Below are 27,271 nucleotides of genomic sequence, written 5' to 3' on the forward strand. Positions count from 1 at the left end.
TCCAGCTTTCGTTAATGTCAGTGTTTCGTTTGAAAAGAAAAGATAATATGAAGGGGTATTTTTCTTTTATTTCAATATGTTTTGTGTGTGCTCGTTTTGTACGTAAGAAGAAGAAAAAAGGAAAAAAAAAGGGTTATGTCATCGTGTTTGCCATCATCATTATCATTTTTTCTAAATAGAGGTTGTATAACTATGTATATGTATCCTATGATGATGATGATGATAATAATAATAATAATAAGAATAATAGTAAGAATGAAAAATTACAGGCAGAGAAAGAGAGAGAAAGAGAGAAAGGGTAATAGAATAATAAAAATACTGGCTTTTTTTTTCTTTTCTATTGTTGAGAATGCTGTGATTGTTGAGATTGTTTTCTACCAGCTGCTGCCATACCAGTATTATGTCTTTTCCTTGCTACTGGTGATTTCATATCATTGGTATTAGCCATACTAGAGGTATTAGCAGAGGGACGTTTACGTGATGCAGGACTTTGAGGAACAGTAAATTGATTATTGGTAAATGCTGGTGAAGCGGATGATTGTTGTTGATGTTGCTGTTGTTGTTGGGCAGCAGCAGCAGCATGAGAAGCAGCAGCAGCGGCGGCGGCGGCGGCAGCGGCTTGTGCAGCGCGTTGTTGAGTATAATTTTCCTCCCCTTGCTGTTGCTGTTGTTGTTGTTGTTGCTGCTGCTGTTGATGATGAAGTAATTGTTGTTGGTATAATAATTGCTGTTGCTGATTAGGTGTGAGGGAGTTGTGTCGTAGTTGCTGTTGCTGCTGCTGCTGTTGATATTGATGTTGAAATTGAAGAGTAGCTTGTTGCTGCTGTTGCCTTAAACTAGTAGGCTGTTGTATAGGTGTAGCAAATGGCTGTAATTGAGATGATTGAGAAAATGGAGTTTGTGGTTGCTGCTGTGGGGGTTGCGACTGTTGTTGTTGTTGTTGTTGTTGCATCATATGACCTTGTTGCGTTTTAACAATAGGTGAATGAATAGCATTATTTGTATTGGAATTCATCATCATGGCAGCCGATGATCCAGTTGCTGCTGCTGCTGCTGCTGCTGACGTAGATGCTACTACTTTAAAGTCATCGTTATCCATTTTGAAAGAGAAGGGTTGCTTGTTAAATGTGATAGCGTTCAAACTTTCCCTAGGATTCGCACCCGACACGAGTGCATGAAACATGACTTCGCTAGCTATGGTATCAACATCTGCCACTTCCAACATATGGAAGATTCGTTTGGGTACTCCCCATTCATTCACAAAGGTCTCTGGTATAATCGTTTGTGTAGGTGGTATCTTTTTCTTTGAATTGGGTACTGGCTCTATTTTAATACTGGCTTTTCGCACAAACTCTTCGTGATTATGACACGCAAAATCCATGTGGTTCATCTTTAGTGTACCATTTGGCGTCATGATGAATTTAGCCCACAATGGACCTGTCAAGACGACCATCGTGCCATTCTTGTATTTTTGAATCATACTCGCCCGGGGACATTCTATATGCATAATACCTCCCGGTAAAATGTATTCCATTGTCTTTTCCAAAGTAAGCTGAATCGATGTCATTCCACATTGATATTGCATGTAAAAAAATCGAGGAAGTAGCGTATGATTGACCTCTAACGTTTTTTTTTTGTTTCAAAAATCAACAGAGAATAAAGAAGATCAGCAAATTTTTAGTCATCTACTTGTCATCGAATGACAGCAAGCTCACCCACCCCTCCCCCTAATTATGTTTTGTTGATGTCTAACGCAAGCGTTTTGTCTTTTTTTTCAACGGTCAACTTACCAAATGCCTTTTTTTCTTCAGTTTCAGAATTATGTAGACCCAATTTAAACACACTTTGTATAGTGAAAAAGGTATCAATAAAATTGTCCCAAAATGAACGATCTGCTGCCTATAAAACATAACATGTTATGCAACAAAAAAAAAAGTTTGTTTCTTTTTTAGTTTTGGTACTCCGCAAAATTGGAGCTAAAACAAGCGAAAACGGAAGCCCGGAGAGAGAGGAGAGGAAAGGTAGGCAGGTAAGGTGTACAACAATACACTCACACATACTCTCTCACACACTCACACACTCACACATGAAATATGCATGGTTCTTTCCAAACCATTACATATTATTAAATCCAAAAAATAATCGATGCTTTTTTAATATTCACAATGTGTTGTAAATGCCTGTGTGGTTGATACATTTCTCCCTCTCCTTCGTTTCTCTGAAATGAAATCAAAAAAGAGAGAGTAAAAAAAAAAAAAAAAAGAAAAAACCGCATACTAACCTCTTCTTCTGAAGGACTCAGTTGTTCTGCAAATTGTAATAATCGAAGTACAGCCTGGCCACTAGGTGTAGCTTGACTAAAAGAGGGAAAAAAACCCAAGAGGATGAGACCCTTTTTTCAATTGTATCGTGTGTGCGTGTGCGTAGGGTTATAATAAAGTAATGAAGATGTTACCTAGGTGCTAAAGGTGCTACTACTACAGGATTTGGACTAGATTTCATCATCATACTCATCGTTTCACTACCAGCACCATGATTACTTTGAGTAGTACCATTATGATGCATTCCCACTTGTGCTGATGTCGATGAAGGTATAGGCGTTGGCCCTGTCATTGGTATTGTGGATGGAATAGTGTTTACTGGTATCGTAGAGGAGGAAACAGGAGTACCGATCGTATTTGTATTAGTAGTTGTCGTGTTACGAGTAGACGACGGAAGGACGGATACAGGAGACTTTTGAGAAGCCATAATAGGTGTAGCGGCAGCAGAACGTAATTGTTGTTGTTGTTGTTGTTGGGAAGCCGTTGACCGCGGTGTTTGAGGTAGACCTTGTTGTGGTTGCGGTAGCTGCTGCTGCTGCTGTTGCTGTTGATTTCGTGGAGAAGTGCTTGAAGTATTGGCCATCTTCTGTTGCTGTTGCGACGGCGTTGGTTGCTGTGGCTGCTGTTGCTGCTTCGGTGTGGGAGGAGGCATAGAAGGATTATCAATAAAACTGGGTGTATTTGGAGGAATTTGTTGTTGCAATTGTTGATGCTGTAATTGCGCTTGTGATACCTGTGGTGTAGGCACCATATTCATACTCATATTTTGTTGAGGATCCATTGAATGCGGAAGATGTGGCTGCATCGCTTGTGCCTGCGTTTGTTGATGCTGCTGTTGTTGTTGTACTTGCGCCTGCGCTTGCGCTTGTGCTTGTGCTTGTAAGACTTGCTGTAGAGCTGCCTGTTGCTGTTGTTGCTGCTGCTGCTGCTGCTGCTGTTGTTGTTGATGCTGCTGTTGATGTTGATGTTGTTGTTGCTGTTGTTGTTGCAACAACTGTTGTTGATGTAAAAATTGCTGTTGCTGCGGTAATAAATGAAGATGAGCCGGTTGTTGCATCAACATCTGTTGTGGCATAGACTGTGGAAATTGCTGTTGTAAATGAGCCATCGCTGCAGGTCTTTGTTGTTGCTGCTGTTGCTGCTGTAATAATTGTTGAGCCATCAATTGCTGTGTGGGTTGCGGTGGTTGCTGTTGTTGTTGGGCAGCAAACATAAGTTGAGGATTATTTTGAAATTGTTGCATCTGTTGCATCTGCTGCATTTGCTGTAGTTGCTGCTGTTGCTGTTGCCTTTGACGAGCAGCATACAGCTGGTTTTGTCGAAACATATTTTGTGCATTTAATTGTTGCTGTTGAAGATTAGCCTGAGCTTGAGCTTGAGCTGCTGCTAAAGACTGAGCAGTAGCAGGACTGGCTGGCATTTGAGTATGTAAACCTGTCGGTTGAGGTGTACCAGCGGTAGAAGGAAGAGCAGTTGACATATAAAAATTTACCCTTTTCTTTTTTTTTTTTTGCTAAAAAGTTAAATTTTTACACCAAGTAGTTAAAGCTTCTTTTTTCTATTTTTTTTTTTTTTGCTATCCAAAGTATGACAAAATGGAATAAATAGAGTCTTAAAGAATAGAAAGCAAGCCTAGTATGTTAGAAAGAGCCTTTGGGTATATCTTTCTTCGTTCTGTCGCAGTTATCGCGTGCGCTGTGTTTAACGAAAAAGAGAAACTTGTAACTGTGAAAGAAAAAGAGAAAAAAGAAACAAGTGGGGAAAATGGAAAAATAGAAAAAAAAAAAAAAAGGACAGAGAGCGAGCCTAAAAATTTGGGTTATAAGGAGAGAGAGAAAAAAAGAACCCTTACAAAACGAACAAAAAAACAAGTGTGTGATAATGAGCCAATCAATTCAACATGACAGCTGACATAAGCATACTAACGATGGATTACATGGCGATGATCAGCCAGGTAAGGTTGCCATCACATGCATATTCATAAACGTTTGTGAGTCATTGACTTTTTTGCGAAGGATAAGGCACTATTTTGGTTCATAATACTATATTCGTTCCTGGATAGGGCGGGAGTAACTTTTTTTTTTTTTTTTTTTTTCTTTCTTAACAAACATTCGTATGATTGTATTCCATTATGCCTTGACCATGAAATAATCAACCTTGGATGAAAACAGAAATGCATACAGAAAGAATAATGGGCCTTGTTCTGTGACAACAGTAAATACTATATATATACATGAGCGGATCAATCCGAGACAGAGTAGGCCTTTTATTATTATTGCTATAAATGCTCAAATTATGTAATGCTGACCAAATGGATTAACCACTTAAACCATTAAATATTGCAACTGGTTATGAAGAACGCGTCTTTTCATAATCAGAGATGTGGTTGTCGTAATACCATGTACAGAGTCTGTTGTTGTACTAATCGGTGTAGAAATAGATGTGGAAGGCTTGAATCTTTTGACTACTATCCTGCTATTGTCATGATCCAAATGGAGTTCTGGTATAGGAAATCTGCTATTGTTGGCATTACTAGTACTATGATGATGAGAAGCATGGAAAGGACTGGTTTCTTTATTTCGTAACAATGGCATACTTCGTTTGGTCGTAATTTTTCTGTAACTATCCGTGTTATAATGATGATGATGATGATGATGGTGGTGGTGGTGGTATCTTTGGTCAAACAGTTTGCTATTTGAATATAATCGATGATGTGTAGATATATCATTTGCAGTCATAATTCTTGCATGTAAACGACAATAGTCGGATGACCGTGTTGCAATGGAATCTTTGTGTCTTTGTAGCATTGCATCAGTAGTAGGCGTTGATTGTACGAGTAGTAGGTTGGTTAGCCAGTTGGAGAAGGCCTTGCCTATATCAAACTCCTCCTCTTCTTTTTCTTGTTGCTGTGATTGTTTATTACCACTATTCACTCTTTTCCAAACTCTTTTCTTAAATTGAATATCACTCTCTCGCACTTTTCTGACATAGTCCATTTGTATATCGTTCAGATTTATACGTAATTGACACAAATCCGACAGCATTTCTTCAAAGAGGCCCAACAAAGGGAAGAAGGCAGAGTCGCCGGTGAGATGGCTGTTAGCATGGCCAAGATGTTGTATCTCGCTCAATAAAAGATAGTTCAATTTAGAGTTACTTAATAGTGTCAGCTCCATAATGTCGGGTATATTGCCATGTTCTTGTTGTTGCTGTTGTCGACGACGTAGAGCTTTTATTTCTGTCCGTTTTATCTTGTGTAAAATACCTCTTACTTGATTGTGTATGCGTTGGCAGATGGCAAATGTTCTATCAAGCTCTGTTGCATCATGTATGTCGTCATTATTACTATTTTTAAGTTTTTCGTTCTTGTCAGAGTAATAATGATAATGATAGTGGTATTGGGTCATTGATGAATTATTGCTTGCCAAGCAGCAATCAGGTGTTACTGCCGTGTCTGTTCCTCTTTCGGATACTGATATTACCGCTGAAGCTAAGGGTAGCGCTGGCGTTGCTGATGACGGTGCTGGTATCGATGACGATGGTATCGAAGATGGCCAAGACGATACAAAGGGACGTTGTTCCTGATGCACATAATACTTACTTATGCTGTTCCTCTTGGGATGAACATAGGCTTCTTCCTCAGTGAGTCCTACTTTTTTTATCATGCCATTGTTTGTATCCATGACACTCGGACTTTTGTTTTTGAATCTTTGATGATGCGCTTTCATTGTATTTTCGCTTTGTGTTGGTGCTGAGGAAGAAAAGTTGAGTGTAGGATAAAGACGATGATTTGCAGAAGATTCATCATAGCACTGCTGAAGTTCCCCTAGCACGCTGCTTTCCTCTTCGTTTTCCGGTGATTGCTGTCCTTGCTTTTGACAATTGAAGCCATTTAAATCATTTCGCAAATCCATCAACATATCATGAGAGTCTAAGAGTTCAGATTTTAGCTTATGGTTAGTACAAGCAAGTTCTTTGATGATATCAATGAGATGATCATTGTTACTATTGTTGTAGTTGAAGTTGCTGCTGCTGCTGACGCTGCTGCTATTGTTACTGTTATTGTCATGGTCACTGCTTTTTTTAGCACTATTATTCAGCATTTCTAGTGTCATCATCCACAGCCTATTCAATTCCTTTTGCATAGCACTTGCATTGTTACGTATCACCTTATCATTCAAAGATGGAAGAAATGCAGCAGTGGCTAGCACTAACTGCAGCCCACAGGTGAATCAAAAAAAGTTTCTTTTTATTTCAGAAAGAAAGAGCTATTTCTCATTATCTTACCTTCGAAATATGATCTCTTAATCTATCATATGTTTCTCGCAATGTCTGTAAATTGGATGGAGTCACTGGATCATCTGATGCTCTAGGAGTAAAAGAGAGAGAGTTTTCTTGCACTACCAGCAATTCTTCATATGCTTTCGAGACTGTCTCTACAGATACATGTCGCATAAAAGAGCCTTATATCAGACCCTTTCCGTGCCAGCTATGTATATACGTTGTCACAATATGGCATTACCCAACTTTGCTTTCAGTTTTTTATGCTTCGACTCCAATGTAAGTTCGGCCTTCCGTGAATAAGCTAATTCTTGTTTAAGATCTTCTAGCTTGAAAAAAGAGAGTGTTCTGTTACAAAGAGAGACAGAGGGTTTAGAAGAATACATTATGCACGCATACTTTTGCAGTTATGGCTTCTTCTCGAATATCTGCTTGTTTTGCTAATAATTTAAACACGCTCAATCTTTCGATCTCCTTCATCTTCAACTTTAATTCTTTTTCAAGTTGTATGCAGCGAGCATCGCATTCGTTCAACTGTGTTGCAGTATCATCAAGAGCCTATATCATCATCATTTGTTATTTTGAATATATCAACTGACTTGTTCTCTTCCGTTCCTTGTTTTCGAGTGATGTAAGGAGGCTTACTTTTTCAGTTCTTTGCAGTCTTCTCATGCATTTATTTCTTTCATCGAGGTAATGCTGTTTGGCTGTATCCGATGCTAGTAAAGAATCCTCCAACTCTTCAATTTTAGTGCGTAATGAACTGACTTTCTGTTCAAGCCTCGTCTCCAACTGGTTGGCATCACAGATATATTGCTCATGTCTCTGTAAGAGGCCCTGTCCTATGACTAATTTGAAAACCCACTTTCAAGAGGTTGTTCTATCCTGAAATCTTTGTTTTTTTCTTTACCTGCTGCTAACCGAGCATCTTCTTCTAATTTGTGAATAGTACTTAAGGTTGTCTCAAAGTGTTTACAATTGGATTGCTGGCAGCACTGACAGAATTGGTAATAAGGATTATCAGTGTGTGCGGTATCTGGTGAGGAAGGTATGTTGTAAGCTAACCAGTCTTCTAGTAGTGGGATGTCTACTTTATCTTTTTCAGAATACTCCTCGACAATAGTCAAGTCAGAAAGATTGTTCATTTACTCTTTACAACGTAATCAACGACGTAAATTTGGTGTAATTTTGTAATGGATGGTGGGGTAGTTGGTTATTGTTGGTTTTTATAATGTCTCTGACTTGGATAGCTGTTGGTGAATTTGATGTGTTCAGCTATAGACATGAACCACGTAAAATTAGCTTTTGATGAAAACAGTTAATGTAAATGAAAACAAAAAACGATATAGAAGAGAAAGGTATTCGTTTTTATTGAACCCAAAAGAAAAAAAATAAAAAAATATGCAGATGTCCCTTTTCTTCTTGATTTTATTCATGTCCAATTTTATGTAAATGAAGTTGATTTTGAAGGTACGGAAACGCACGCACACACACACCATCACCCCCACAAAAAAAGTAGTACACAAATGCACAGGGCACAAAAAGATCAGGGTGTCTCTCTTACAATGCTTTTGTGACTGTAGCACACTGCTTGTCAATGATTGCTATTTTTAGTAGGATGGAATTCTTATAGAATGATTTCATCCAATTATCTTGGATCAGATTTGTATGATATACATTAGTGAGGCACCACTTCTATTCCATTACATAAACTACTTCACAAACGAAAATTCTGACGATTAAGCAATTTTAACTATTTTACTGACCCTATTTTTCGCCCCAATTAAAACTGTAATTTCCGAAAATCAAGATAAAATGAGAAGAACCAAACGTACCTTGTTAAATCAACAAAAAGACGAATGCAAAAACATGTAAAGAAAAAAAAAGGGCGGGCAACGCATCCCATGTGGAATAAGAAACAGAAGGCCATTGGCTAAATACTACTGAGACACTCCTATTATTTTATTGCAAGTTTTTGTTTGCTAGTGTTTTGCAGCTTTTTTATGCAATTTGCAATCTATTGTTTTTTCGCTTGACTCTCGCAAGAAATGACTATTAAATTGAGACGATATTACAATTAAAATTTAGACTAATTTAAAAATTATTTAGGAAGAAATGTATAGTTTTTGGGATCATACCTTTTCTGTCTAAATGCTCAATGTCAAATGTGCGAACTACTATTACTCAAACAACAGTTAATAAAACCCCAGAAATGTACAGTGAGAAATTTCACAAGATGAACTCACCTAAACGCGTAAAAAATTTTAAGCCGTCGCTATAGAACCTGCAGCACCATTTTCGTTATGGCGATGGTCGGGCCGGCCATTGTGTTCCCATACGGAATTTGCAATAGTATGCATATTTTTGGCCGCATTGACGTCTCTTTGCCATATTATACTACAGGTTTTGCAGGCCTTGGTACCATAGACGCCGGAGCCGTCCAGAAATTTGTATTTTTTTCATTTCGACACCATGACAATTGTTACAAACCTACGAAAATGACATTACTTCTTGAGAAGAGCACTTGATTTGGCAATTTGGGACCCACCTTTGAGGTTTTAAACTCGTTGATGTCCACCACCGCAGCAAGAAAGCAGCGCTTTCTTCTCAAGAGAGTACGATAGAGATTTCCGGTGACGCCGGATGAATGCCCTTTAAAATGGACATTATCTTTGTTGCGCATACCGTCACCGAAAACAATCAGAGGGAGCTTGGTGCGGGCATCGGAAAATGTTGCGGCAGCCCATCTATTGGCATTTTCTGCTTTGTACCTGTAGATGACATATTGAGTGAATGGCACAAATGCAGAGTCGAGGTACAGGTGTCTGTAACTCACCTTTGGCATACGCTTTGCGGTTTCTTTGCCTTCTTCTGCGACTCCCCCTATGACTCTTTCCGCCCTCGCGCTTTCGCAGCTTTCTCTGCCCTTACCTTGCTTCTTACTGTTTTTGTCCTTTTCGACGCTTTCGTTTTCTACGTTTGTTCTTGTTGGTCTTTTTCCGCTTCCTTATGTTATATTTTTTTCCTCCATCAATTAGCATAGTGGCCATCTCCTCATCGGCTCTTAGGCGGCCTTGGTAATTATTAAGTTAAATTTAACGGAATTTCATTCAAAATTTTAGGAAGGCAATTATAAGTCAATGGGTCCCTAAATCACACTGTTCTTCGTTCCCTATTATTTGACAATGCATTGGGCAATTAAAATCTTCTCTATGAAAATATAAGTCAAGCATTTTACGTGGAAAGTAGGCTTCAATGCCCAATACAAGTAATATCTGATACATTTAGTGAAGTTTTTCACCATGTGGTTCATGTAAGTGGTTGCTATACTCTCGCATGCAGCCGCCATAGCATCACTATAACCTATGATTTTTTGATCCTTGAAGGGGGATATAATGGATGGTTCGTCAGTAGCAACGTCATCGAACGTCAGAGCCACAGTGTGGTTAATGTAGGCTTTGTTGGTAATTTTTTGGCCCAAGACTAGCTTACAGATGCAGTACCAAAAGTTTTGTTCATAAATGTATTCTTGAACAGTTAAATTACGGTTTTTAATAATGTAGTAATTCATAAAAAGCGGCACTCTGATTGTGACGTCCAGCCCAATCACTTTTTGCTGGAATCCTTCATGTTCTTTCCGTAAGATATTGCGCTCAGCATCAAAAACACCGTCCACGTAGGTTACAAGGGGCAGTTTCCGAGCGTAAAGCTCATACTTATCTGAATAGTTTGTGCGAAGGAACTCCGCTTTAGTAGTACTATGTTGTTGGCAAGCAAAGGAAGCTTTAGTTAAGTGACCACTTAGATCAAAAGATATAAATACTCAGTTACAAACAAAATATGTACAGTACAGTCGTTGTAAGTAGCTCGTGATGAGATCTTATTTTAATCTACCTGATGATTCACTGTTAACACTTCTTTAATAATTCTTTAAAGGATATCCAACTAGACTCTGATAAAAAAAGGGAAAAGGTACCAACTTTTTATCTTTTTATAAACTGAAACTTTTTGTTAGATTGTTATATTTGGACAACAAAGAAAGTTTGGACAACAAAAACAATCTAGACAGATTTCTTTAGACGCGCTAAATTTTGCCACCAAATCGAGACACGTTTATTAATCAAGACACGTTTATTTATCACTTCATCAGTTACTGACAAGAAACAGGAGTTTAACTTAATTTATACAATCACCTATTGTTATTGCTTTCTTTAAGGGAAAAATGACACTAAAGTGACATGATTTTGGATCAAGTGAGATGCTGAGCAGTCAATGAGAATACAGGATTGTCAGTCATTTACATTGAATACAGCTGGACTATCAGTTCAAATGGCAGCTAAAGAGAATGTAGGCAATTCTTCTGGGCCAATCAAACAACGAAACTTATTGCAACAAATGCGTGCAAAACGAGGCGGGCCTCAGATGGTTACTACAAGTGTCCAAATGTAAAGAGTAAGTAGTCCGAAAATAATAACTTAAATTTTCTGAATTAAGATAATTAAAATATCCAATTTTGTATATAAGAACGTCTGAATTAAAACCGAAAATACTCTAGTATTATTTTCCTTATCCTTTTTCTGCCTAGTACCTTTTAGGGTTTTTTAATTCCTGCACGTATTTTGACCTGCCCAGGGCAATTTTCTGATATGTAGTTGCCCATTGGGTTAAAAATTATTCAATGTATTATTTTTCTGAAAAGGCGGGCTATTTTTTATAAAGTATACAGCTGGGCAAAATCATCTTTTTTTTAAGGTTTTTTTTTTTTTTTTTTTTTTGCTGGTCCAAATATAAAATCGCATTTTTGTGATTTCGCCCTAACGTCTCCCTCCCATTCTTTATTCCTATTTTCTTACATTCTGCTTCAATTTCTTTTTTTTCCCTCTCTTGTCTACATCTTTTCAAATTCATTTGCAATCTCAGCAGAATCTTCTGTTGTGCACACAGACAATGGCTTCTCGATTTACTGAACATTTTGATGACGAATTGTATTTAATTCATGATCTATGCTATCTTCAAGCCAAATCCATGCAGCTCACAAATACTACCACCAATACCACTACTGCTACTGCGAGCAATAGTTCAATTACAGCCAACCATCACATCTCCAATGTACCCTTATGTCTCATAGCTTCAACCAATAGTACATTTACTGCAAACCTGCATCAATCTATCGTACGTAAAAGATCTCTGTGCAATACCTTTGATTCTTTATCTACATTTACAACATCATCGTCCTTCAACTACTTTACGAGAAAGACCCGCCATTCCAAACAAGAGCGTAATAATAGCCAATGTACCTTGAAGAGACAGAACAGGGTGAGAACAAGACAATTCAAAAAGAGTAAAATTGCCTACGAAGCATCAGATCACCAACTATCTGTGACACCATCTGGGTCCTTCGTATCATTAGAACACCAAAAACACCAAAAAAGTGATGCCTTCCTGTTCGATTCCATCAATCATCCGATCAAACAAAGCGTTCCTCATAGTAGGACGATGCAATTCAGTGAACCAAATACCAGCCATAATGCCATCAAAAATTGGTGTATAAAGCAAAAGACTAAATTTGTTAGATTAAGACAAATTATCTTTGTTTGAAACGTCTCCCATCCATCCGTAACTTACATTCAACGAACGAACAATACCTACAACAAATGTTTTCTTATTCTTTTTGATGATCCATGTTATTATGAGTAATTCGCCAATTTAAGGCATTGATACCCTTCTTGACAGCCTTTGACTGTTGAACGATACTATTTATTGATTTTGTGTTTATTCCCTCTCTTACTCTATCAGCTGTTATTCCCCCAAAATAATTCCCTTTTATTCTCAAATGTTGTATAGAAGTTCTTATTTATTTTGTAAATAAAGTCCATACAGTATTTGATTTGTTCCATTTTCTTGCTTTTTCATTTTCTACATAAACAAAAAAGTATGGATCACGCATATGCAGAAATCGTTCGATTATTTTAGGTTCACCATTGCTGGTTGAATTCAAACATGAGGTATTCGTTTCAATGTAATTCAAGGCACGATATACAGCACACTTTTTTGACTGACAAATAATCCTTAGGCATATAGGATGGATATGACTACATGACTAAATCAAATATTCGGTACTCTAGCGCTCTATCTTTTCATCAGATATGACCGGGCAATCATAACCGGAATATTTATGTTACACCATACATCAATCGGTTTCACTCTGGAACAAATCCGACCGAAACACAGACAAAAAAAAAGGTACAGATTTATATACCCGGAATTATAATTGGACTCTCCCAAGTCGAATCGAATGAGCACAATACAAGAAGAACGACTAATAGAACAATTAGAAGTAAGATGATGACCCAACCTCAAAAAGATCTGCGTTTGAGCCTAACGATAAGCTAAAACTCTAACTAAAAGTTAGAATAGCCTTTACGTATCTTTCATGGGACATGAAAAAAACTTTTACATTCAACTATTCTGTATTTTTAAATCAATGATCCGTAAAAGGCAACAAATAAAATGAAAGGCATTTTTGTACAACTTAAGCCCGCGTATCAGCAGAACACACTGTAGAAACCCTTTTTGATGAGACTCTTCGAAGATGTTACAAATTGCATCCTGAAAGCGACTGCTTGTGTTGTATATTCGTTTGCATCTCGTATACTTGTGTGACTCCTTCATCTGGATGCTATCTCAGCACGCGTCATGTCTACTCGTCATGCAAGTTGCATGGTTAATTATAATCATACTTTATATTACATTAATGACCGCTGCCAAAAAAAGGGCAATGGCTGAATAAGATGAAGGAACTGCTAATAACTGGACAATGTGTAAATTGCAACAAACTTTCATTGTTACCGATAGCTTGACTTTGAGTTTGTAATTAAAAGCCTAGCATGACAAAGGAAAGGCTTTGATACAAGTGCAGATGTTGGTTTCCTTCCGTGAACAAGCTTATTGAAGAAAAAAAGATGAATGTATCATCAGACCTTTCCCAAGTCATGAAACGCTATTGATCTATGCTTGGCTACTTTGCACTTATGACAGCACTCCAGTAGGATTGCTTACGGAATCATTAGAATCAAATTTCTGCGTCAACGACAGCAAATGCCTTAAAATTTCTTATCTATACTAACTTATTGTTTGCGATATGTGAGCATTCCTAAGAATAAAGCTTGCAATCTTTGTGCTAATAGATAAGGCTCCTGTTCTTTGCATGAGAATATTAGCACACATATTTTGATAGAGAAGAATGGACCATTGATACACTAGTAGTATTTTTTTTTTAGTTTTTTTTTGTTTCCCTTTATTATTATTTTAAGAATAGTCAAAGATTTCGGAAAAAGAACCTTGTAGCAAAATTGCTGTATACTGTCTATAGAATCAAGTACCTTTGTGAAGATGCAGCTGGGCAACACAGGCCATGTAAACATAGCAAAGATAAGAAAGATGAAGTCATCATTTTTCTATTTGGATTCTCACACCATTCCAGAATTTACACGCAATAAAGTTCATGAAATTTCTGATCAACAAGAAAGTGGAGGTTGTGGCAGTTTAAGCCAAAAAAAAAAGAAAAAAAAGTTAATAAATTGACTTTGACAGCTAACACGAATGGAAAGCATTTGACACTAATGTACTGTCATCAAATTGTCTTGCTACATCTTGTTAAAAGGAGGAAGGATAGCAACAAAACCAATCATGACTATAGTCTTGAATAGTAACGTCTTATCTATTTTTTTTTTTTTTTTTTTTTTTTTTTTGTCCTTTGTTTAATACTGTCAGGAATGGTAAAAATTCCAATGTAGGCTCAAATTCTTCATATTGCTATGGAATGGGAAAAGGGCCTCCAAAATATGTGTATGCCATAAAAACTCCCAATGCTCAATCTTCATCGCTTTTTTCCTCTTATTAGATCATTCTAAACGAATTAGTCATCATATATTAGAAATAAAAGCATGCTTAGCTACATCTTTCCAAAGTCAATTCAAAGGTCCATTCAGTCTATTAAAGACAAAAAGCTATCCAAGCTTCCCGGTCGCGCCCGTACTAAAGTCAAAGGCTATTTTAATCGTCGTGGTGCCAATGTTCTAATTAAAAATGAGGCTAAAAAGCAAAAAGTACTCTCTCTATGTGATTCATCTATATCCGTGCTCTCTAAAGAAAGGTCAATGAGGTCTGAAAGTGAATTGAACCACCTTGCTATCAACAACTCCAATAATTCAAAAACTAAAAATCTTCTTGGAAAGTTAATGAAGGCACTGGCACATCCTATAATTCAGAAAAAGCCTAATCATCTGAACAGTACTGCTCTATCATTTATTATCGACATATCTCCTGTATCAAATGCTGCTCCTAGCTCTGGCATACCCTTAACAATGACTGCACAAAATGGTTTTACCAAGCTAGAGGAACCCATAAAATATGCCCCATGCAAAACATGTCAAGAACTCAACCTCTTTTGCCCAAATACCAATGAATATGTTCGCCCTGCATACAATTCCAACCATTCTTCTATGTCCACCGCTATTTTCTATGGAAATGCTTTCCGGAATTGGTTCGAAGAGATTTACTTTCCTAACGGTACCGAATTTGATAGTAGCGTAAACTCGTGCTCTACTTTGACAATAATGAACCATTCTCACAAAAGAGACAGCGTTGTATCTGCAAGATCAGATTTTGATAGGGACATCGAGGCAGAAGCGGAATCATTCATCCACAGGTCGGAAAAACTCTGCTTGGCTATAGAGGCTCGACTCTCTGACTTATCTCCGCATAATGTGAATAGTCCTAAGATGGTTTCTGAGGACAGCGCGACTACATTTACAGAAACTATGTCCATTCTCAGACAGAAACATCTAACAATATAATAATGTTATTACATTTACATATTCCCTTTCACCCTATCCCATTCGATATCTGCCCATTTAAATTATTCACTTGATTTTGCTTTTGCTTTTTTTCTTAACTATATCCATTAGGTATCTGCCCATTAACATTGTTCACTTGATTTGCTTTTTGCTTTTCCTTTAACCATATCTATTAGACATTTGCTCATTTAAATTATTCACTTGATTGCTTTTCCTTTAATAAAATTCCGGTCTATCTTATTGCTCACAATCCTCCATTCACAAACGGATGTACTTTGGATGAAACACGTTGATGTGTTGTTTTTATTTATAGTAAACATTTAAAGGGATGTTCCATTTGAAATAACGCATATACGTACTTTACACATATATTGTACAGAATTTACAACTTATCATTCAAAGGTGTGTATATGAAGGTAACTCCTTTCATAACAAACATGATTGTACAGGTAAAAGCGATCTATGTAATTTAATCTATTCTTCTAATAAGTCTACACCAACGCTCTGTAAAGCATTAATGGACCATTGAGGGTATTTTGCTTTATCTCCACCAAAATAATTGTGGAAAAATTGTTTGATCCAAGCGGGGAATTCGTCCTTGATAATTGCCTCTCTCATATTACGCATTAATCGAAGCTGGAAGGCTGTATTATGGATAGATACAAGATGACATCCCACTGTATCTTTTGTTGTAACGACCATGTGTACGTAAGAGCGTGTATAATTTTTACAAGTACTGCAATCGCATCCCTCTTCAATCGGCCCAAAATCGGTAGAATATTTCCCTGATTTTAAAGATAATGTGCCATACATCGTCAATGCATTGCCGAATCTGGCCGTTCTGGTAGGAAATACACAATCAAACATGTCGACACCCAAAGCAACACACACAACTAAATCTTCAGCATAACTAAATTGGAAATAATTTTGACTCTTTAGATAATCATCCAACGTATGGTTAAGGTTGGACAGTTTGAATTTACCCCACGCCCATGCAGTAAATTGGTTTTGTTTTCGGTAATAGATCTGTGCATAGAGAAACACTATTGTTCATTTTAGTAAATAAGTTGACTTTGCTTTATCATTCTTTACAACTTACATTCTCCAAAACTGATCTTTTTCTTCACCACCACTTAATCCTCCAACAGCATAGCCTGGCAAATCTCTTTTGACCATTTCCTCAATGCATTTTTTACGCAGCTCGGTATTTAGTCCACCTTGAATAATAGCAAACAGATTTTGTGTCTCTGGTTTTTTGTGAGCTTTGATACAACGATCCAACCAACGGATCGATCGCCACATGGCTTCCTCTACACGAGGGCCGGTCGTTAGAGAGGAAATAACATCGTCTAGTTGCATCATAATATCAGCACCGATACTGTTTTGTAAAGACATACTGTGCTCAGGTGTCAACATCATGAGGGATCCATCGAAAGGAGACTGAAACTGTACCCCTTCCTCAGTAATGGTAGCTAATTTGAGGAGACTCACCATTTGGAAACCGCCGGAATCAGTAAGCAAGTTTCCATTCCAACCTTGAAACTGATGAGAACCACCCACTTTGTCCAAGATCTCTTGACCTGGCTTTAAACCCTTTCAACCAAGGTATGATATTCCAACAATGTTTAGTTTCTTTGCCCGTATATACAGAGCAACATCTTCCGATCTTTCATTTTGTACTTACAAGGTGATAAGTGTTGTTTAGCATAATTTGACAGTTCATTTCTTCCAGTTGTTGAGGCGTAAAACCTTTTAAACTACCCTGAGTACCGACAGGCATGAAAACAGGTGTGTTCACAGGACCATGAGGTAAAGTGAGGATCGATGCTTTAGCTTTGGTGGTTGAGCATTTAGCAATGGTTTCGTAGGTGAGTGCACTTTTCATTTTAAAGAAGAGACTCGATGCCTGTTTTAACAGTGCTGCTTTAGCTAACACTTTTGAATAATAGATGTGAATGTAGCGGGAAACTACTGGAGAGAAGAAGAAAGATATAAAGAAAAAAAAAAAAACCAAAAAAAATTAAAATAAAAAAATAAGTTACAAGTAACCTGTCAAAATAAAAAAGTCTGCAAAAACTGGAAATAAATTGCTCACACAAAAAAAAGGTCGTTTTGAAGAGAGTTTAGTTTTCAATAGATTGGCACATCATAGGTGAGATATCTAACTTTGTTGATTAAATAGAACTTTTACAACATTATATTACTTATAGGAAGGCTTGGAACGCAGTAATCTTAAGAAGTTTGGCTTCAACTGTTGATTAGGCCAACCTTTGATGTTCAGCACTTTTCATTCGAAAGGAGCTTGAATTGAGGAAAAAGTTTGTTTCTCGCATTTCGAGCAGCAACTCTCTTCTTTGTCTCATAAATTACACAATGGTAAGTTTGGTGAATGCCTTAGTTTATTGCAAACAAAGATGATTCACTAACAACAATGTTATCTCTTCTACAGGCGAAAGCAAAGCAAACTAGAAAGTTCGCTGTGATGAAGCGAATGATCAGCGCTAAAGATACTCGATTGTAAGTTTTGATCGATCACGGACAGATCTGTTTATGTTACCAGCTGTGCAGATTCTAATTTTTGTTTTCACAAATCTTATAGAAAGGAAAATAAGGAAAAGGAAAAAAAGAAACAAGATAAGAAAGAAGAACAAGCAGTTCGTCATCTGTAAGCAATGAATTGCTCGAACAGCATTTGATAGTATGCTTAAATGTATGTATTAATCATTTCTTCTATTTTATTATAGGCCTCAAGTTGCATCGTCTATGTTTTTTGAATACAATTCAGCATTAGGACCACCCTATCACGTTTTAGTAGATACCAATTTCATTAACTTTTCAATTCAAAATAAGCTTGAGCTTGTGAAATCTATGATGGACTGCTTATATGCAAAGTGTGAGTAGTCATTGTTTTTAACTTGTAATAGTGGAACAATTTTACTTATCCAATTTATATTATTAATGTAGCTGTTCCTTGTATTACTGACTGTGTGTTAGCAGAACTTGAGAAGCTAGGCCCCAAATATCGTATCGCTTTAAAGTAAGTTGTCTTGGCATTATTTTAAAAATATTTCTGGTAATATCAGCAACTAAGCATTTCTTCTTTATTACTTTAACTTCAACGTCAACCCTACAGAATCGCACGAGATCCTCGTTTTGAACGTTTGCCTTGTTCACATAAGGGTACCTATGCAGATGATTGTCTAGTAAACAGAGTAATGCAGCATAAATGTTATATCGTCGCCACATGTGATCGTGATTTGAAGAGACGTATCAGAAAGATACCCGGTATTCCTATAATGTCAATTGCAAATCATAAATATGCTATTGAAAGACTGCCTGAACTTGGTGTCAATAACAAACAATAGCTTGTCGACGTTTAATATATTTTATCTTATAACATTAACTCATCATGTACATAGAATAAATTCGCAATCGTTTTGAATTGGTCCACTTATCTGCTCCTGTCAGAAATGCCCACATGTAGTAAAAAAGCCTGATTTAACCCTACAGTACAAGTCAGGCGTACAACTTTAATTATGGATAAAGACTCTCTATTTTGCAGTCACGTATTGAAGATGAGTAAAAATGTTAATGCAGCTGTAAATGATCCTTTTACTTTCTTTATCTTTATTCCTGCTACGTAACCCCACAAAAATGGATCGCACTGCTTTAATTTTTGGCGCCACAGGTAATACTGAATACGTCTGCACTACAATCTAATAATTATTGAAAAGTTCATGAAAAATCAACGACGTAACTTTTTATCTTTAACGTGAAGGTGCGGTTGGTAAACAATTGCTACTGGATGTCTTGAAAAATGGAAGTTATGCACGAGTAGTTTCGGTCGGCCGTCGTCAAGTTGAACTCGATGACAGTGTTCCTCAAGATAAATTGGTAAGCAAGCTTTCATCATTTTCATAATAAAATTCATTGTCATTTTGGAAGAACTGATATCATTATGCGTATTTCATTTTCAAATCTTAACAGGAGCAGAAAGTGATTGACTTTGAAAACCTTGAAGCACACAGAGAAGCCTTTAAAAATGTGTCGTAAGAGCGAAGCATCCTATATGTCCTATCAATCAGTTCATCCCGCTTAAAGCAATGATTCTTATTCGGATAAATTTAGCGACGTATATTGCTGCCTAGGTACAACCCGTGCTGATGCTGGAAGTGCTGAGAAGTTTGTTAAAATCGATCAAACCTATGTTTTGAACTCTGCTAAATTGATTGCTGAAGAGAACAAACCTGCTGGTGCCGATTTGGCTCCTGTTCATTTTTTGTACTGTTCCTCAACTGTAAGTTGTTATGGTTATGTTTTTTTTAAAAAAAAAACAGAACACTTCTGATACTGAGAACTCTTTGAAACATTCACATTTTAACCATGATAGAACGCCAACAAGAATTCATTCTTATTATACCCTAAAACGAAAGGTGAGACTGAGGCTGCTCTTGAAGAAACAGGCTTCGAGAAGGTATCTATCTTCCGTCCTGCCTTTTTAGAAACCGTAGAACCTCGTACACGCCCTCGCACTATGGAATCTATTGCTTTCACTATTGTCAATCCTATTAATCGTTTGCTCAATGCAGGCCTTGTAATCAATGTAGCTACAGTAGCCAAGGCTATGCATAAGGTTGCGGAAGACGCGACCATCAAACCTACTTCTCCTGAGAAGAATGTCAGGAAGTCCGTGATTGGATCATTGGTTTCCGCTTTTTCAAATGCGGATATTGAGAATACAGTGTTTTAACTGCTATTTCAGACTTTTCACAAATTTTATTGGACATTATTAAATCTTAATTTAGACAACTTTCAATTATTTTACGATGAAGCGGTATCTTATTCTTGGACGATTTCGTTGATAATCAATTATCCAGTAACATCCAAGCAGCATTAAGGATGGCGTACAAGCTAGTCCTAAAAATGAGTCTTCATTAGTAAGGAAGTCGCTAAGAAAGCTCTGATTGGCGTGACAACTTTTTCGTCAAATGACGATGTGTTGTATGACCAACCAGATGTTCATTAGTGCCTTTTTTGGAACTTTGCCCAATGATAAAGACGTGTCTTTCTTTTCTCGCGTTTTTGTTGTCAAAGTTAAGTTATAATGAAGAGGTTCTTTTAAACGAGAATAAGATCCCTACTTTTCCGTATTTCGCATTTTTTTGTAACTTACAGCTCTATTCATGTACAAAAGTTTTATTATACAGAAGATTAGATCTATTAAAGAAAAACATAAGAACCAGGTTAAAACGAACCCATTTGGTAAAATGCTTGATAATTGTAGGAGAACCGTCAGATCAAGATATAAGGATTCTGATATTTGTTGTAACTTTTTAGAACATACCAAGTGTCGAGATAGCTATGAACCAGGTCATTTTGACAAGCGTTATTACAAATGCAAGTATTACAAAGCCGTAAATGCTGATGATGGTAAGCAATAAATCTAAATCTATCTTACACACAGCACTTAATTGCTTATGAGTAACCTCCTTAAAGTTGGTAGCAGTAGTAAGAAGAGAAAACAGAGTGACCCAGTGAAAGAGAAGAAGAAAGCAGTTAAACGGAAAAAGACCAACCCACAAGCTGCAAAGTGCCTCAGCTGTGGACAAGATGGCCATGCCACTGCTCGTTCGCCGCAATGCCTCAAACACACGCCTTCGAAAGAAGAACTCATTTCAACTGTTCTTGGTGATGGTGCTACTGTATTCACAAGAAAGCTTCCCATCGACAGTGCGGTGTTACCAACCTTCCGCGAGAAGTTCAGAGAAAGAGTCATTTCGTGCTGCAATGACATTAGGGCTATTGTGTTTCGTTCGCAACTATTTGTTAACGCTTATCTCGTCCATAATAAGAAAGACACACCAAAAGAAATCTTCACCCAACAGTTCTGGTATTCGGTTGGACAACTTGTAACAGGTAAAACAGTAACCAACAAGAAAGCAATAAATGATTCCATGAAAAACTTCTATAAGCAGTTCAAAGAGAAGCATCCAGCTGTCGAAGTAAGTTATAGCTTCACCAAAGGCTATAGCCAATGCTTGACAGAAGCTTGTAAGGAGCTCAGTACCACATATACGAACAGCATTGTTGAACTTTTTGAGCAGCGAATGCTCAAATATCTATACTATACCTTGCAGAATATGTTCCCGGTAAGGATTAACTTTACATTAAACCAAACAGCAGCGAACTCAATATTCTTTTCTCTTTAGAGCATGGTAAAGCGCGATGTTGACGAAATCGCAACAAAATACTGTTATCAAGTGATTTGCAAAGGCGAACCCGAATGGCCTGGTAAAGTCAAGTTAAGTAGTGATGACAAATTAAGAATAGATAATTTGTGCAAGAACTTTGCAGATCTTGTGGAGGAAAAGGTTACGCTTCTGTCATTGGCGGCCGATCCGGTCAAATTTGTCAAGCCCTTGTGGTTTATCCAAGACTACTACGAAGAAGAGCATTCTAATCATCTTGCCTACGATGTTCGTAGGTTACCATTACCTCATCGCTTCTTCCCTTTTCCAACTCCCTCAGTATCATGGCGCTTCATTACCATCAGCATAAACGCCCTTACTCCTTTTTTATTTCCTGGAAGACTTGTAAAGGGCTATTGGAATCAACTTGAACAATTTTGTAAAGTGTTCAACTTCAAAAAGTTAGGCTTCAGAAGGTAAAGTAAATAGCACTCTGCTAAAAGACTCTGTTCTCAAGATTATTCTTTCACTTATATCATAGTATTGCTGAGCTAAAGACAAACACAAGTATGCTCTTCAGGAATCTCATTCGATCTGATGGCTTCACTGTAGACTTTTTATTTAGTCGTAAGAAGAAACCAAAAGAAGACGCCATCATTGATCATCATGGCTTGACGTTGGAAGACTTCTCCTATGAAGAGATCACGGCAAACTACAGACCCACATTTGTTGATCCTGGCCGAAAGACAGTATTTACAGCAGCAATCGGGTTAGAAACAAACAGACATGAGATACGGCGCTGCTCGACAAAAGAATATTATCACATGACGGGTAGTACTCGTGTCAATGCAGAATTAGAAAGGAAAAAGGCCGATTGTACGATAAAAGCGATAGAAAGCAATATACCGAGTAGTAAAACAGGCTCGCCTGAACAGTATAAGAGATATACTATTTACATACTACAACATTTACAGATCCTATTCTCATTCTATGGGCCTGGTATGGTATGGGTGAAACAAGGTTCCGTCTGCATCAAGGCAGACAGCGTGCTGCAGACATGATGGTGAACATGCTTGTCGATGGAGGGATCAAATAAGACAAAGAATTACGGAAGAAAAGAAAGGAGGAACAGATGAAATGGCCAAAGAAGAAGGGCGAAATTAAGCATAAAAAAAGAAGAAAGAAGACGAAACAGAAAGTGAAAGTAAAACAGGAAGAAGAGAAGGAGAAGGAGAGCTGGGAAGAAGAAGAGACAAAGAGCGATAACCACGTTCGGTAAGTCTTGTAGCGATTAAATGTCCACTGAATTTGTGTATACTCACTCTACTGTCTTCCTTCAACAGACGATGGGCCCCTGAGAAATTCAGGCTGAGTGATCACAAAAAAGTTCCTCTGGTTGTATTTGGTGACGGAATGTTCAATAAATCCGCCGTTCATCTAAAAGGCCTTAGAACTGGTGTCGTTGGTATTCTGTGGCGTGCATTGAAGCGAAGAGAGGCTGCTGGTGATCTCCTTTCCATTACAGTTGATGAATACTTGACATCACGCATATGCAATTGTTGTCGCTCAGATACATTGAAAGCATTAGACACCGTGCGTGGCTGTAGTATCCTTGTTTGCAAAACCTGTAAGATACTATGGAACCGCGATGTCAATGCAGCAAAAAACATGATGGCCATCAGCATTTCGGTATGGAAAGACAAGGAACGTCCTACTGAGTTCAGCCGGAAGACAACTTCTTAGTCTTTTGATATTTATTATCGCCAGAACGAAACTGGCTAGATATTTACAGGTAAACGCCTCCATTTTAGTGTAGTTCGATCTTCAAACTCTAACTCAATCGTCTCAAAATCTTGGTCATTTCGTCCAGTTATTTTTTAGCTTCGTCTAAACCCGCAGTTAAAAAACTATAAACTTTTGTCGTCGCTTGCTTTCTTGAAAAGGTCTACTTATTTTTTTTGGGAATATCTTTCCTTTTTTTTTTTGTAATAAAGCTACACTTGAGCGTAGGAGATGAAAGAAGTCGACCCAATCACTGTAAGCTATCCAATATATTCAAGGGTTTTGAGCTTATCAGTATTGACAATGTTTCCATTTGAATATGTATAAATATAGTTCACAGTTGAACTCGGCCATTTATACGAGAAGTCTCTAACATCAGGCACAGTGTCTGTCACAATGAAAAGAAGTATGAGATCCTTCAAATTTAGTTCGAATGTTTAAGGAATTCTTTGGAGAAATTGATAGACAGTTGCCATACTATCTTTCTATAGTGACTGTGGATCGCTTAATAAAGGCTTCTAAAGTGAAGAAGGAAATGCCTAAGGGCGGTCAAGAAGTAGTCGATAACAAGGATAAAAAGGATACTATCCAATATCCCTGTATTGTCCGTGCAGTTTACAAGAAGGTTAAAATCAGCACAATTGTACAGTATTCTAGATCAATTTCGATGATACCCTTTTGATTGAGTTTATCCAATCTAACTACACGAATCCTATCCCATCGTAGGTTGCTCCTGCTGATTTTGACAGATTTCAAAATGCATACAGTACCGTTATAAGAGCTTATATGGATACTTTGAAAAAGAAAGAACGCGCAAAGAAAGTGAAAAAGCCTACAGCGACACCTAAATCAACAGAGTAAAACGAGAATCGAAGTCTCAGTATGAAAAGGATATTTGAATTGTGCGATTCACTTTATGGGCGAACATTTATGATCACTCACTCCGATGGCGAAAGAAGGGAAGAATGCATTGTTGCTATTTTATGGTTGTCACTTGTCGAATAAAGTCAAGCGAGACCATTTATACCAAATTGTAAACTTTACGTTTGAGAGACAACCTTTCCCATTTTCACAGGTTATAAGGTCGGATATAAACGCAGAGCTTGTATTAGCTATTGTATAAGAAGGATTGCTATTGGAAGTTTCCGAAAAAGACCCAGTTGCTTCTGAGGACTTGATTAGTTTCATAGACAAAAAAAGCTTGCTCAGTAATAGGTGCATTGATGTACATTACTTGCTTACTCTTATTGATTCATGTGTTTAATGTCTGTCATGATTCTAATGTGGATGCGTTTCCTTATTTTAGTTTGATTAGCAGTTATACGTGATATAGGCAGAATTTTACATTGGGTATATCAAGTTATGCTTGGAATACAGTTTAAACATGCAGCAAATGAAAAGGGAAATTACAAAACTGTTATTTCTCGATTTCAAACGTGAGCACAATAAGTTTTAAGCGATTCGTTGACTTCTTCTAATACATCAGCCCTGTTTCATATCGCTTAAGGAGTTACGTATCCAAGAATTGCGCAATTCTAGTCAATTTTTCGTTATAAATAGATAAATGTGTGCTCTACCTTGAATTTCTCTCAATAAAATTGTAACACTTGCACTTGTCTGGAAGATTTGGGATATATGACCAGAAAACATGGCCGCTAGTTTGCCTGGAAAGAAAAATATCCTCACAGAGATGCTCTCCTAAGTATTGAACCGCCATTAAACGGTTCATAATGATATACTTAAGACAGTTCTTACTAATAAGGTTTCAATCAACTTTTTTTTGGAAAGATTTTGAGTGTCAATGCAAGGGTAATGGTTATGGTTTTAATAATAATGACCCATTGTTCTAAATGACCCACAAGAAGGTTGTAAAATTTTTTGGATGATTGCATATTGTAGCAGCACTGCTGGATATAGGATATCAGATGGTACGCTCTATGTCTAAATCCAGCTTAATAGATCTCTCATTTATCAGCAAAAAAAATGCCAAACGCTATACACCTTTTGCCAAAATGATGTCGCATGCAAAAAAAAATTAAAGTGTCGCACTTTTTTTTTGGAGACATTGTCTGTTTACCTCTTTCCCCAAATTGCCATAACAATGAGTAAGGCAAATAGAATACAAAAACCAAAGTTGAAACTTATGAAGAACGCCTTCTTTAGCAGAAGAGCTGTTACAATACAAATTGCCACGTGACTATATCCCAGGCACGGATCGAATTAGCAAAATCGTGGCTAAGAATCAGTTTACTATCGACCTGATTACTACCTTGCTTCTGGACGTCCCTGCAGGCCTACAAGACCGGTGACAGCATGTTTATCAATGGTACAGAGTGTGATGTTCTCTAATTGCCTCGTTCAGCAGATCAAAACACTGCAGAACTAATAAATGGATTTGGACGCGATCATTAGATGGGCTACGTCCGAAACGTAGCCAACTAGGTGGACGTGGTCATTACACACACAGTGACACGTGAGTTTATGTGCAGAGCTGTCCAATACTGCCTGAACGTGTGCAAGCGTTTCCGCATCTTCCCAATCCTATTCATAGTCTGTATCTCAAAAATAGAATCCAAAGTCGAACCGTCACAAAACTGTACTTGGTCGCTATGGAAATGGTCAAAAATGACAAAGTGGAAGCCTCACAAACAAATTTGTCAAGCAACACAAAGCCAATTTGAGAAAATAGTATCGACCGTTATTGACAACCGCAACGTAGCGCAAAGATACGCAGATGCAAGGCGACACTATAGCGCGAGTCTCAAAAGCAAGTAGGACAGAATGATACAGGGATCAAGCAACACACCACCAGAAGCAACAACACCAATGGAGCTTCCTAAAGACTTTGATGGTGCTTCTTGTTCTACAAATTTCAAAAACGAAAAGCTGATGGCATTTGTCAATACTTGGAAACAGAATAACAATGGTCGAATGAGTTGGTCTGCCTGTTGGGAAGAAGGAAAGAAGAAGGGCCTGTTCACAGAGTACTCGAATAGCCATAGTTTTTGAAGAATATATACCTAAAGTAAAAGATGATTCCTAATCTCTATCAGCACCGTTAATATAAAAAATGAACAATAATCATTAAAATAAAAATACAAAAATTCGCTTTAAAGTTGGTTTTTTCATTCCAGGCAAAACTGATGTTGACGACGTTGACAATGTTGGCGAAGTTGCAATTTGTATTTTACTTTACGCTTTTACGTTTTTTGACCTATGGATTAGAGATTACTCTCTTCAATTACACATCGTTTGAAGAAACTCATCGATCGTCGACAAATGTGAGGCCAGACGCAAAATGACTGCAAGCACGACACTATTCTTTTTTTAGATGCGGCTGGTTTTTTTTTCTTTCAAAGTGCGACACTTTAATTTTTTTTTCATGCGACATCATTTTGGCAAAAGGGTGTACGCGTCAAACCAGGTTTTTTGACATTGCAATAAACATTTTAAATCCCCGCGTAATTACCTTGTAAAAAAGGACTGTGTACTTTCGAAAGGAAGACGATGGGCCCTGTCACCGCTAAAAAGGATAATATAAGTGTCTCACTGCTTTAACACAAACTCGCTTTCAACACTTCGAAAAGGATAGGCATAGTGTTTGTATGTGTGTGAATAAAGTTTTAAATGAACTTGTGACCTCGGCTTATGAGAAAAAGGACGATACGAAAGCATCATTTAAAATCATTTATAGACGATAGTTCTCTGTATAAATATGGAATAGAAAGGATGAGTTTGATTTTTTACGTCACGATATTCAAATACCATCAAATCCATAAAGAAGCCAGAATAACGACGGAAAGAAATTTAAGATTACACTTCATAAACTGACCTTTTTTTT

The 27,271-nt window shown here is 37.4% G+C and overlaps 14 protein-coding genes across 14 annotated transcripts; 8 read left to right on the top strand and 6 right to left on the bottom strand.

Annotated features, from left to right (window-relative positions):
- Positions 1–14: 14 nt before the first annotated feature.
- On the bottom strand, positions 15–2,255 carry BDF20DRAFT_659191 (LIM-domain binding protein-domain-containing protein). Its single transcript, XM_053075963.1, has 3 exons — positions 2,085–2,255; positions 1,791–1,899; positions 15–1,620 (listed from the first exon to the last, which is right to left on the bottom strand). The coding sequence occupies exons 1-3, from the start codon at positions 2,097–2,099 to the stop codon at positions 338–340; spliced, it is 1,407 nt and encodes a 468-aa protein (XP_052934216.1). The 5' UTR covers positions 2,100–2,255; the 3' UTR covers positions 15–337.
- BDF20DRAFT_659277 (uncharacterized protein) lies at positions 1,832–3,881 on the bottom strand. The gene is made up of 3 exons (XM_053075964.1): positions 2,456–3,881; positions 2,282–2,357; positions 1,832–2,103 (listed from the first exon to the last, which is right to left on the bottom strand). Exons 1-3 carry the CDS (start codon positions 3,799–3,801, stop codon positions 2,065–2,067), a joined length of 1,461 nt encoding a protein of 486 aa, XP_052934217.1. The 5' UTR covers positions 3,802–3,881; the 3' UTR covers positions 1,832–2,064.
- Positions 3,882–4,406: 525 nt separating this feature from the next.
- Positions 4,407–6,684, bottom strand: BDF20DRAFT_659329 (uncharacterized protein). Its single transcript, XM_053075965.1, has 2 exons — positions 6,609–6,684; positions 4,407–6,531 (listed from the first exon to the last, which is right to left on the bottom strand). Exon 2 carries the CDS (start codon positions 6,464–6,466, stop codon positions 4,646–4,648), a length of 1,821 nt encoding a protein of 606 aa, XP_052934218.1. The 5' UTR covers positions 6,467–6,531; positions 6,609–6,684; the 3' UTR covers positions 4,407–4,645.
- A 142-nt stretch (positions 6,685–6,826) lies between these two features.
- On the bottom strand, positions 6,827–7,747 carry BDF20DRAFT_824113 (uncharacterized protein; the record flags this gene model as incomplete). The annotated part of the gene is made up of 4 exons (XM_053077863.1): positions 6,827–6,931; positions 7,002–7,136; positions 7,248–7,450; positions 7,513–7,747. 4 exons carry the CDS (start codon positions 7,745–7,747, stop codon positions 6,827–6,829), a joined length of 678 nt encoding a protein of 225 aa, XP_052934219.1.
- A 1,040-nt stretch (positions 7,748–8,787) lies between these two features.
- BDF20DRAFT_989513 (uncharacterized protein) lies at positions 8,788–10,173 on the bottom strand (the record flags this gene model as incomplete). Its single annotated transcript, XM_053085300.1, has 4 exons — positions 8,788–8,982; positions 9,093–9,608; positions 9,841–9,877; positions 9,904–10,173. 4 exons carry the CDS (start codon positions 10,171–10,173, stop codon positions 8,867–8,869), a joined length of 939 nt encoding a protein of 312 aa, XP_052934220.1. The 3' UTR covers positions 8,788–8,866.
- Positions 10,174–11,378: 1,205 nt separating this feature from the next.
- BDF20DRAFT_883056 (uncharacterized protein) lies at positions 11,379–12,473 on the top strand. Its single transcript, XM_053081760.1, has one exon. It carries the CDS (start codon positions 11,550–11,552, stop codon positions 12,198–12,200), a length of 651 nt encoding a protein of 216 aa, XP_052934221.1. The 5' UTR covers positions 11,379–11,549; the 3' UTR covers positions 12,201–12,473.
- Positions 12,474–14,616: 2,143 nt separating this feature from the next.
- BDF20DRAFT_883057 (uncharacterized protein) lies at positions 14,617–15,690 on the top strand. Its single transcript, XM_053081761.1, has one exon. It carries the CDS (start codon positions 14,762–14,764, stop codon positions 15,458–15,460), a length of 699 nt encoding a protein of 232 aa, XP_052934222.1. The 5' UTR covers positions 14,617–14,761; the 3' UTR covers positions 15,461–15,690.
- Positions 15,691–15,934: 244 nt separating this feature from the next.
- Positions 15,935–17,345, bottom strand: BDF20DRAFT_914987 (tRNA-guanine(15) transglycosylase-like protein; the record flags this gene model as incomplete). Its single annotated transcript, XM_053084260.1, has 4 exons — positions 15,935–16,370; positions 16,444–16,503; positions 16,560–17,053; positions 17,145–17,345. 4 exons carry the CDS (start codon positions 17,343–17,345, stop codon positions 15,935–15,937), a joined length of 1,191 nt encoding a protein of 396 aa, XP_052934223.1.
- A 597-nt stretch (positions 17,346–17,942) lies between these two features.
- Positions 17,943–18,825, top strand: BDF20DRAFT_907092 (rRNA-processing protein fcf1; the record flags this gene model as incomplete). Its single annotated transcript, XM_053083343.1, has 4 exons — positions 17,943–17,977; positions 18,205–18,353; positions 18,425–18,497; positions 18,594–18,825. 4 exons carry the CDS (start codon positions 17,943–17,945, stop codon positions 18,823–18,825), a joined length of 489 nt encoding a protein of 162 aa, XP_052934224.1.
- Positions 18,826–19,114: 289 nt separating this feature from the next.
- On the top strand, positions 19,115–20,210 carry BDF20DRAFT_907093 (uncharacterized protein; the record flags this gene model as incomplete). The annotated part of the gene is made up of 5 exons (XM_053083344.1): positions 19,115–19,148; positions 19,239–19,354; positions 19,448–19,509; positions 19,634–19,757; positions 19,851–20,210. The coding sequence occupies 5 exons, from the start codon at positions 19,115–19,117 to the stop codon at positions 20,208–20,210; spliced, it is 696 nt and encodes a 231-aa protein (XP_052934225.1).
- A 366-nt stretch (positions 20,211–20,576) lies between these two features.
- On the top strand, positions 20,577–20,961 carry BDF20DRAFT_883078 (uncharacterized protein). The gene is made up of 3 exons (XM_053081762.1): positions 20,577–20,722; positions 20,749–20,751; positions 20,801–20,961. The coding sequence occupies exons 1-3, from the start codon at positions 20,644–20,646 to the stop codon at positions 20,899–20,901; spliced, it is 183 nt and encodes a 60-aa protein (XP_052934226.1). The 5' UTR covers positions 20,577–20,643; the 3' UTR covers positions 20,902–20,961.
- A 210-nt stretch (positions 20,962–21,171) lies between these two features.
- Positions 21,172–21,921, top strand: BDF20DRAFT_808815 (uncharacterized protein; the record flags this gene model as incomplete). Its single annotated transcript, XM_053076574.1, has 2 exons — positions 21,172–21,609; positions 21,670–21,921. Coding segments are annotated over 2 exons (690 nt in total), but the record flags the coding sequence as incomplete, so codon positions are not given.
- A 1,682-nt stretch (positions 21,922–23,603) lies between these two features.
- On the top strand, positions 23,604–24,356 carry BDF20DRAFT_659525 (signal recognition particle, SRP9/SRP14 subunit). Its single transcript, XM_053075966.1, has 4 exons — positions 23,604–23,685; positions 23,764–23,836; positions 23,922–24,073; positions 24,157–24,356. The coding sequence occupies exons 1-4, from the start codon at positions 23,662–23,664 to the stop codon at positions 24,289–24,291; spliced, it is 384 nt and encodes a 127-aa protein (XP_052934228.1). The 5' UTR covers positions 23,604–23,661; the 3' UTR covers positions 24,292–24,356.
- A 1,098-nt stretch (positions 24,357–25,454) lies between these two features.
- BDF20DRAFT_1002510 (uncharacterized protein) lies at positions 25,455–26,439 on the top strand (the record flags this gene model as incomplete). The annotated part of the gene is made up of 2 exons (XM_053074630.1): positions 25,455–26,145; positions 26,221–26,439. Exons 1-2 carry the CDS (start codon positions 25,912–25,914, stop codon positions 26,437–26,439), a joined length of 453 nt encoding a protein of 150 aa, XP_052934229.1. The 5' UTR covers positions 25,455–25,911.
- Between the last annotated feature and the right edge of the window lie 832 nt (positions 26,440–27,271).

The sequence above is a fragment of the Mycotypha africana genome, assembly GCF_025528875.1.
Source record: "Mycotypha africana strain NRRL 2978 chromosome Unknown BDF20scaffold_8, whole genome shotgun sequence".
NCBI classification, from domain to species: domain Eukaryota; kingdom Fungi; phylum Mucoromycota; class Mucoromycetes; order Mucorales; family Mycotyphaceae; genus Mycotypha; species Mycotypha africana.

Bases quoted from the DNA above. Each gene is read 5' to 3' on its own strand.
- BDF20DRAFT_659191 (XM_053075963.1), bottom strand. The intron at 1,621-1,790 runs GTAAGTTGACCG...AAAAAACGTTAG, and splicing joins TGAAGAAAAAAAGGCATTTG to AGGTCAATCATACGCTACTT.
- BDF20DRAFT_659277 (XM_053075964.1), bottom strand. From the start codon at position 3,801: ATGTCAACTGCTCTTCCTTCTACCGCTGGTACACCTCAACCGACAGGT. The intron at 2,358-2,455 runs GTAACATCTTCA...TCCCTCTTTTAG, and splicing joins GTAGCACCTTTAGCACCTAG to TCAAGCTACACCTAGTGGCC. The intron at 2,104-2,281 runs GTTAGTATGCGG...TGGTTTGGAAAG, and splicing joins TGAGTCCTTCAGAAGAAGAG to AACCATGCATATTTCATGTG.
- BDF20DRAFT_659329 (XM_053075965.1), bottom strand. From the start codon at position 6,466: ATGCAAAAGGAATTGAATAGGCTGTGGATGATGACACTAGAAATGCTG.
- BDF20DRAFT_883056 (XM_053081760.1), top strand. From the start codon at position 11,550: ATGGCTTCTCGATTTACTGAACATTTTGATGACGAATTGTATTTAATT.
- BDF20DRAFT_883057 (XM_053081761.1), top strand. From the start codon at position 14,762: ATGAGGTCTGAAAGTGAATTGAACCACCTTGCTATCAACAACTCCAAT.
- BDF20DRAFT_883078 (XM_053081762.1), top strand. From the start codon at position 20,644: ATGTACAAAAGTTTTATTATACAGAAGATTAGATCTATTAAAGAAAAA.
- BDF20DRAFT_659525 (XM_053075966.1), top strand. From the start codon at position 23,662: ATGAAAGAAGTCGACCCAATCACT. The intron at 23,686-23,763 runs GTAAGCTATCCA...GTATAAATATAG, and splicing joins AAGAAGTCGACCCAATCACT to TTCACAGTTGAACTCGGCCA. The intron at 23,837-23,921 runs GTATGAGATCCT...ATCTTTCTATAG, and splicing joins GTCTGTCACAATGAAAAGAA to TGACTGTGGATCGCTTAATA.